The 10073-nt window shown below is 38.1% G+C and overlaps 1 protein-coding gene across 1 annotated transcript; it reads right to left on the bottom strand.

The window, feature by feature from the left end:
- Positions 1-279: 279 nt before the first annotated feature.
- Positions 280-9844, bottom strand: LOC117832730 (interleukin-2 receptor subunit beta-like). Its single transcript, XM_034711980.1, has 10 exons — positions 9575-9844; positions 8048-8136; positions 7497-7629; positions 7237-7303; positions 6991-7084; positions 6559-6704; positions 5466-5649; positions 5177-5276; positions 4944-5022; positions 280-3005 (listed from the first exon to the last, which is right to left on the bottom strand). The coding sequence occupies exons 1-10, from the start codon at positions 9577-9579 to the stop codon at positions 2223-2225; spliced, it is 1680 nt and encodes a 559-aa protein (XP_034567871.1). The 5' UTR covers positions 9580-9844; the 3' UTR covers positions 280-2222.
- Between the last annotated feature and the right edge of the window lie 229 nt (positions 9845-10073).

The following is a 10073-nucleotide window of genomic DNA, read 5'->3' on the forward strand; positions in this document are numbered from 1 at the left end:
GACCCATGTTCCATCTGTTAACATGGAGGAGGCAGGGTCTGAGACCCTTATGCAGCCAATCACAAGGGGAAGCTTTTAATGTTTTGGCTTCACTTTTGGGGGACTGTCATGTCCATCTTTTATACAGTCTGTGGTATAAAGTAAAAACTACTCTTATCTTTTGCGATATTATTTAAGTTTAGGATTATATATTAAAATACAAACACAAAGAGGATCAATGAAATTGAAATTGTTATTTTTTTTTATTATTATTGTTTTTTTGTTTTTTTTTACTTTTTTGGAATTAAGATGACTAATTCTTTGAATCACAGAATGTACTAATGTATTTAGACCCTTGCACACTCAATAAAATAAAATGATATAAACAGATATATATATATTAAAATTCACACTTAAAAAAAAACAGTGAAAACACTTGAAAGTCCCACAGCTGTGAACATTCAACAAACTACATTAATTTAGAGATTAGCTGGTTAATGCAGTGGAGGATTTAGCAGCTTAAGAGCAAGATGTTTCCATTAGGAGCAGGTAGGAACCAAAACAGAGCAGAAATGAGATTCAATCAGGCTACGTCTACAAGTAAACATACTTCTTTTTTTTAAGTTATTTTTTTCTCTCTGTTTTAAAAAAAAATCCTGTCCACACCACAAGTGGTTTAAAATGTCTTTCTGTCCACACAACAACGTAGAAATAGTTAGAACGCCTACATAAGTATGCCAGGCCAGTAGATGGTGATAATGTGTACTGTCTGTCGTGTCAAACACCACATAAAAACACTGTACACTTTTGTATTGAGCTTCTTCTTGAGCGAGCAGAAAATGAAAACAGACTTCTTTAACCCTCCTGTTATGTTCGTTTCTCTGGAACAGCAATGATGTTCCTGGGTCAATTTGACCCGGGGCATATTTAATGATCCAAAAGCATCACAGCACAAAAAAACCCAATACACATTTTTTGACTCGAATTTTTAACTCCATTACTAACTATTTAAATCCAGATTTAGTCAATTGGTGTTCTTTAATTCTCACAGATCATGGTACAATGAGGATAACTCACTCATTTGTTAATCAAATTAATGTAAAAACGTTTTTAATGTGCATTAAAAAGCCCTAAATATAAATACAATAGTTTTACGACATAGATTTGTGTTTATGTTATTTTAAATTCTATCATTTTATTTTTTTTATATGAAGTGATGTTGATAAATTCACACAACTCCTCTTCTGTCACATGCTGCCCAGATTTGTATGCTGCATTTAGCTGGTTTGAAGGCATATATTGCCTAAAATAGACTTTAAAAAGGGTAGATTTGAGCCGTAACATAACAGGAGGGTTAAACTATGTTTGGAGTGACGAATAAAAAACTGTTGAGCCAGGGTAGGATGATGAACATCGAGGTTTCCTTGTAAACATGTAAAGAAACCTAACAGTACCTAACAGTAACACACGTAAACTATAGCCTGCCATTTTGGCACATCCCCAATACATATAAACAACAATTGCCTTATGCAAGCAGTGATGAATTTGTGAAAAATATTATTTTTACTCCACATTAATTCCATAAAACAGAGTTTTAAAAAAAATAAATGTACCTTTGAATTAATTTCCCAAGCCTTAGTTTTAAGTGACCTGAAAATCTACTTACATGTGGATGTAAGTCCAAAAAACAGAGGAAAAGAGATGTTTTCAAATATATCCCAGTGTGTGGACGGGGTGTTTATTTACATTCATTAAGTAGTTAGAAACATGACTCAAAAATGGATGGTAGTATGGCTCACTATAAGTTTTTGGTAACTATTTTTCAATATAGAAAAACATAGAATACATTCTAGACCTGCTCTGTTTGTAAAAGAGTATTGAGATAACGTTTGTTGTGATTGGGCGCTATATAAATAAAGACTGATTGATTGATTGATTGATTGATTGATTGATTGATTGATTGATTGATTGATTGATTGATTGATTGATTGATTGATTGATTGATTTAATATTTTTGCTTTGAAAACTTTACTTAATTTGAATTTTTTCTCTTACTCTCCATTCAAAAAGAGTATAAAAGTATTTGATTTGTGACAAACAAACCCAATAAACCCTGAACCCTCTGAATTGTTTTCCAATGCTCACACTTTGATCATGAATACCGTAAGCCAGGTTGTTTGAGATATTAACTGGTAACAATTTAAGTGACTTCAGAAGTATTCTTCCAGATACTTGTTGTGTTTTCAGATGGATTTATTGCTGAACGTTGTCTGAAGCTCTTTCAGGGTCAGGTACCCTGTTTTGCAGGGCTCCACAGGCATGGAGGAAGACCTGCACATGGCACCAGCCAAAGGCCAGGCTGCATAGATTTCACCAGCAGCTTCCTCAGGTTCATCCACCTGCGAGCTCTCAGCCGTAGCCAGCGTCAGACTTGGAGCGTTGGGAGTGTGTGAAGGAGAGACGGAGAAAGGGAACATCTGGAAAGGGGGATGGAGAGGGAGAAGGAGAAGAGGAGGGCCTTGGTGATGAGCTGACAATTCTTCCCCTTTAACATCTTCAAACTCTTCATCTTCCATGATGTTCTCGTCTTCTTTCCCGATGCCAAATCCAGAGTCCGGGCTCTGCGGCTCCCTCTTCAAGCTCTCATAGGCTGGAGTGAATTTGAAGGAGGGGCAGAGGGAGAGGTGGAGGGCGCGGCTGTTGTGCAGGTTGTGGAAATCCTCCTGATAGGTGAAGTAAGCAGGACTAGGGTCGGTTGGAGCCGAGCTGCTGGGGGAGCTGGACATGAAGTAGCCCATGTTGGAGAAGAAGGAGGAAGACGTGGAGGAGGAGTTATCAATCACCCCGCTGGTGTTGGAGCCAGCTGAAGTGTGGCCTTTGATGTGAAGCAATGCACAGGTCAAGGTAGATGACGGAGAGGTGGAGGGGAGCACATACAAACTTTCACACAACTCAACTGGGGAGACATATTCACAGGGCTGGGCAGTGAAGAATGACTCAGAGGTGGGGAGAGGATTCATCCATTCCTGGGGGAAAGGGGGAGGTTTATTTGAGTAAAAAGCTAAAACATCACTCATAATTGATGGGGTTTTTTCAAATTCATCACCATGAATGCCCTGATAGTACATCTCAGATTATCTTAAAATGTTTTACAGGGTAATCTGTGAACTATTGGTCAAAATTTAATTCTATTTCTATAATAAAAATATCTCAAATTATTCTCCAATGAAGGTCTGTGGTATAATTTGTCAGTTAAAGGCTCCCTTTTGGGGAAAAAAAAGTTAATATAAACTAACTTAATTATACCATTTTAATACAACTAAAGACCACACATTTCTTTGCGATGCATTTCTGCGTTGGGTTCATTTTAAAAACTTAAAAGTAATGTCCACTTTTTCATGCAGTCAGTGGTTACAAGCAAAAGACAAACCACATCGAGAGCCCTCTTCCTTTACTGTGTAAAATAGTTATTTTCTCAAATGGGGAAGGCTGTGGCTGCAACTTTGTCATTTTCTCGTTAGTCTGTGGTGTGCAAGCAGCTCCCTCAATTCTTATTAACCTGAAACAAAACCACAAAAGCTGAAAGGGTAAGCAGGTCATTCCACAGCTGAGGGTCCACTGACAGCAAAGGCCTGCTGCTTTACTTTTCAAACTCGGCAACCCCAGGAGGCCCAGTAGAGGACAATATATTCATGGTATATATTTGAATCATTTTGCAAGGCTCAGAAGACTTTAAAAGGAATAGTCACTTTAAAGCAGCACATGTTTCAGACCCCAGAAATGGTTGCAATATCATTTAATTAAATTGTCCTTGTTCTCTTGTGCATCTACAGAATTCAAACGGCACACCTGTTGATAACACGTGCTTTCTGATACAAATATTAATTTTATTTTTTCATTAAAATATTTACAATATTTTTTCACTGTGAAACTGTCATTATTCTTTCAGCATCAGAGTACTTTATAAGAGTTATCGGCCCCACAGTTCTCATCATGTATTGCAGAAAATAAACCTTAAAGTGAGAATTAAACTGGTCACAGCATTGCACCCTGGGGTACTTCACATAAGATGCGATAAAATAAAATAAGATAAGATAAGATAAGATAAGATAAAATAAAATAAGATAAGATAAAATAAGATAAGATAAGATAAGATATAATATGATACAATATGATAAAATATGATAAGATAAGATACGATACAATATGATAAAATATGATAAGATAAGATAAGATAAGATAGAATAAGATAAGATAGGATAAAGTATGATAAGATAAGAACAGATAAGATAAGATAATATTATACTTCGGGAAATTTGGTGCTAGCAGCAACACAGACAAGAGTAGTACTATAATAATAGAGCACAAATAGAGAAATAATTAAAAAGTAGAAAATAGATTAAAAATAAATTAATTAATTCATTAATAAATCAACAATTTAATTTAATTTAAAACTCAAAAATACCTCTTAAGATTAATTTTAACTTAAGCTGGTACTGGTCTTAAATGCTTATTTCCTTGTAGAGTGGGTGGGACTAGTGATATTTTGAGAGATGGTAATTTTTAAGCCATTTGCTAATTTGCTGATGTCATCGTAGCATGTATATAGCAAGAGTAAACATGCATGCTGTAACCATAACACCTTGCATTTGTGGCGTCTCTCATACTGAGCACAGTTGTATATTTGGCTCCCAAGCCAAGAAAAGTGACATCATCGCACATTTAGTGGTATAAGACACATGATATAAAAACTTTGGTTAATAAAAGTAGACTGAGAAAGACTTTCCATCTAAACTGTGCAAATAAAGGAGTACATAACCATCAGATTTGAATGTTAACTGCATTCAAAATAGTTTTTGAGGTAGCTCCTACAGTCTCTGAAACACTTATTGTGGCAGGATGTACTGTAGAGGTAAGAATGCGAATATTTTTGTGAGATATACTGTATACATGTTTATTTTTACCTTAAGATTGCCTCCGTGGACAGAGTAGAGTGTGTGAAAGTATTTCGAAGGGTTTGGTACCGCCTTCTTTTTGTGGTGCCTGAAACAGAGAGAGTATCATTAGTTTAGACATATTACATGCAAAAAATTACACACACATATACTGACTTATATTGCAAACAGGGGACTACTAAACCACCAAACATGTGAGGACATATGTTTCTCTTCATCACACACACCAGCATTAGACTCACCCTCTACTAAAGCAACACCTGTAAAGGACCAGCATTACGACCAGGATGAGAACCAAGCTGCCAGTTACTGCCCACGTCACCAGTGATATCTGAAGTTGATCTAAAGCAGAAAGCAGACATTACATGTTGTCAATCCCTACAAATAAATACGCAATAGAAACAGTTTATTCTCACTGTGATCTTAAGTTTTTCTGTTATTGGTTTACAGGATCTCCCAGAAGTTTGAACCCAATAAGTGGAAGTTGTTTAAATTCAGTCAAAGCACTTGGAAATGTAAATTAGTTGTTACTTTGATCCTGTGATGCTTCCTCCTTGTCTGTTGCTTCTAGCCAGGACGTTGTTGGACTCCAGTCGCTCCAGAGGCTGATGTAGTCTTCAGAGGGTTGGACTCTCACTCTGGCTTGACAGTGCCCCTTTAGTTGCCCGGCAAGTATTATCAGCTCCTCATTTTGTGTAGAGAAAATTCTGGCCTCCTTATGGTGGATGAGAAAATGTCAGCACAATATAAGAATTAGGTTGTATCTGAACGGGACTCTCTAGTTGTTAGTCAAAGAGGTTTCAGGAATTATCTCACAACCAGAATTGGAGTCACCTCACGTTGCGTCGCGTCGTGTCACGTCCCGTCATGTCACATCCCGTCATGTCACGTCGTGTCACGTTGTTTCACGTCACGTCACATCACGTCACATCACGTCACGTCACTTCACGTCACATCACTTCACGTCACGTCACGTCACGCCACGTCACGTCACGTCACTTCACGTCACGTCACTTCACAAAGATACAAAAATCTCGTCACGTATCGTCACGTATCGTCACGTATCGTCACGTATCGTCACGTATCGTCACGTATCGTCACGTATCGTCACGTATCGTCACGTAACGTCACGTATCGTCACCTATCGTCACGCATCGTCATGCATTGTCAAAGAGATACAAAGATATTATATGGAGTTAGAATATTTTGAAAGTCTTCATCAACCAGAATTGGAATCCGGTACATCACGTCAAGTCAAGTCAAGTCAAGTCACGTCACGTCATGTCAAGTCAAGTCACGTCACGTCACGTCAAGTCAAGACACATCACTTCACACCATGTGTGCCACGTCATGTCTCATCTTGTCACCTCTTTTCATATCATGTCATGCAACGTCACATCATGCAACGTCATGTCATGCAACGTCACGTCATGCCACATCACGTCATGCCACATCACGTCATGCCACATCACGTCATGCCACATCACGTCATGCTATGTCACAAGGATACAAAGATATTATATGTGCTTAGAATATTTTGAAGCTCCTTAAACAGTTGAAAATTAGACCGCATAAGCATTCTAAACGTGCTATGTATTTTTAACATGCCCATCCATGCACTCACCTTCCATGACTGGTGTTTCTGTTTGATCTGAACCTGAAAGTTCAAGACAAGTAAGAGCACAGAGACAGGACTTCCTTTACTCCATGATATCTTGGTCTCATTGGCGGATCTGCTGACATTAGGAAAACCTGGAGGATGCATTTTAACTGTATCCCACACAGATCACACAAACACACACAGATACAGATAAGAGAGGAAAAGTGTGAAATTAATCCAACAATATAATTCACACCAATTCTTTTTCAGACAGCTTTATTTGAAGTCCACCAATGTTTAAATGAAAATAATTAATATATATTATTAAATATTACATTTTTCTTAAGCCATTTTAACAATATATATATTCTTTATGTGTTAGAAAAGTCAGATCCTTCATGACCACATTCGTGGATAAAAGAGAGACAATAAGTGGAATAAGGTAAAGCCACTCACCGTGACTGCATGGGTCATAGTATGTGAAGTTGTCCACCAGTGTGCCATTACACTCCATTCTGATGTAGGGCATGGGTATAAAACAGGTGAACATCTGCAGGGACCCATAGTGTACACAATTAAAAGCAGTAAGTTGTGACAAGTTCGAAGTTAAACTCATGATTATTGTTGAGGATGTATTTGTGATATCAGGGTACAATATAAGAAAATAATTCCTATCATGATAGATGTGTGGTTGTGACTTACTTGCTTTTCAAAGACAAAACTGCAGCCTGGAAGAGAGTTGGTGTGTTGTTTTAACTGGCAGCGTTCTCTAAGTAAGAAAAGACAAAAATCATCACTAAATGCTGCAGTTTTGACACCTGACAGGTTCAAAGTTATCCCGTTTATCTTAACCCCTAAAATAGAACAATGGCCTTTCAGTTTCTAAGGAATCTCCAAGAAACAGAAGAGTTAATTATCCATTAATACATTTTGACAAGCATTAATGATCCTAATTTTCTTACATCCTTTTCTCCATGCCCTTTTTATTCGAAATCATTCTAACACCAGAAATCCAGCAGTCCACTCTGGGAGCCAGCTGAGAGCCTCGCCATGTACAGCTGACATTGTTGACCATGTCGTTCAAGCAGGAGAGTCCTTGAGCGATGGAAACACAACAGAATAAAAGAGGGAGAGATTAGGATGGGTGTGTATGTGTTGTCTTTAGACATGTTGGATACTCAGAGGGATGTGTGATCTCTGTACATACTGAAGAGGCGGAATAATTTATTCTAGGTTATCTATTATGACAAGTGTGGAGCTAGTGCAGAGTGGAATGCTCCAAAGTTTTGCTATGAAAGCAACTTTTATGCAAAGAGTCAAGCATTGATGACTCAGACTTGAAAGATGAAGGAGGATTCAGACTTATTCAAACTTAGAGAGTGCTCTTTTACTTTAGATTAGATTGTCTTAGTTCTAAAAAATGTATTCAGTGACCCTGCTTCATTTCACTTCAAATAAACTAAATATATTCACAAGAGAGACACAACTTTGTCTTCTGCACACTCGCTCTTACCTTCAGAGACATTGTGAGAGCTGGCCGCATCCAGTGAAAACAGAGCCAGTAGAACGAAGAGCTCCATCCAGACTAAATCCACAGTATGACTGTTAAAAGAGAGAACAGGTAAGTCATTCAACATTAGAACAAAAATATGACTCCATGTTGTTAAAATCATCAACATATTCAACAGCAGAACGTTCACATAGGAGAGTGGACTTTTGAAATAAAGAGGCTGTGCATTATAAATCACATAATATCCAAGGGCGGCACTAGCAGTACACCTGTAGGATTCTCTAACAGTGGTAATATATGAAGGAGCAGACATCTTTTCTACTGGAAACATTACATACCCCACTCAGACAAAGTATTGGTGGTCATGCCATGGTAACAAGTTTCTACCTCTTTATGAAACTCAAAACAAAACTAGATCCACAGTCAACACGAGACGCAGCCGCCTCTAAAGCGGTTATGAGTGAAACTGAGCTGAAAACACCTGTTCTGGTGCAGAGCAGATAATATACCTACTGTACTGTACTGTACTTGACTGTACTGTACTATCCATTGGGGTGTTATATCTCATTAGATGTCACATCGTGTTCAGTTTTCTGAGATGGTGGATTTCAGAGTAGGTCGTCTATCAATCGGATGGTTGGCAGTTCAATCCTAGCTTCTGCAGTCACGTACCTAAGTGTCCTTGGGCAAGACACTGAACCTCAATTTACTCCCCCTGTTGTTCAGCGGTGTGTGAATGTGTATGAATGAGATACTAGCTTCTCTTGACTGTCCCTTTCTATAGCAGCCTCTGCCAGTTGAGTGAATAGGTGAATGGGATGAATAGTGTAAAAGCGCTTTGGGTGGTTAGAAAGACTAGAAAAGCTTTGTAAGTACAAGTCCATTTAGACAGACAGATAGATAGATAGACAGACAGACAGACAGACAGACAGACAGACAGACAGACAGACAGGTAGATAGATAGATAGATAGATAGATAGATAGATAGATAGATAGATAGATAGATAGATAGATAGATAGATAGATAGATAGATAGATAGATAGATAGATAGATAGATAGATAGATAGATAGATAATTTTTTTCTGATACAATTATTATGAAAATATGTAAATTTAATATAAAGGGTAATAAATGAGTAATAAATAATGAAAAAAAGAAGACAGTGGTACTGTCCCGTAAGTTCAAAGATAGAGATGATCATTCTTTGGCCTAAAACATTTCCATAAAGTAGCACATAGTGTCACCAGCGTGAGTCATCGAGCGGTTTGGTTTTCCGTTGAAGCCCTGACTGAGTGTGACTGTTCGATAAAGTAGAGATGTGAAACTTTAATTGTTGCGCCTATCTTAAAGGATGCACAGCACATTAACACCATATACTCTGGATAATAGCTGCAGATAGGAGACTTGCATTTAAATCCAACAAAACAGCCAGAAACACTAAAAATAATACAAGAGTGATACATGTACACAAGTTGTTTTAACTCTTTTCCTGTGATGTTGAAGAAAAATAATTAAATTAGATGCATTACCTCATGAGTCTTGGTCAGTAGAGGTATCAGGAGGACTCGGAGGGGACACACATTGTCATCTTTGGAAGGTTTCTGTCTCTTCTGTCCCCCTTTCTTTCTGCTCGCACATCACTCTCTTACTGGTCCTCTCTCTTTTTCTCTCTTTAATGAACTGTCACTCACACTCATCCCTCTTTCTCGCCCCTCTCTCTTCTTTTTTTTAAAGTGCCCAATAACATTTTACACTCATAACCACAGCATGTGGGGCTAACAGGAAGCCATATGAAGCTGTGAGCTGTAGTGAGAGAGAGGACGAACCAGTGTCGGGTTGAAGAGAAGGGGAGGGAGTAGGAGGGGTGAGGTGACTTCTCAGTTGTAGAGATGAGCAGCAGTAACAGCTACCTGGACCCAACCACCATCACAGCCTTTGAGATAATTGCAGTGAAAACAAGAAATACAAAGCACACCACATCCGGTTTCAATGACAACGCAAAGTGGGTTGTATGAAGAGAAACTTGCA

Source organism: Notolabrus celidotus, chromosome 20 (assembly GCF_009762535.1).
Source record: "Notolabrus celidotus isolate fNotCel1 chromosome 20, fNotCel1.pri, whole genome shotgun sequence".
NCBI lineage: Eukaryota > Metazoa > Chordata > Actinopteri > Labriformes > Labridae > Notolabrus > Notolabrus celidotus.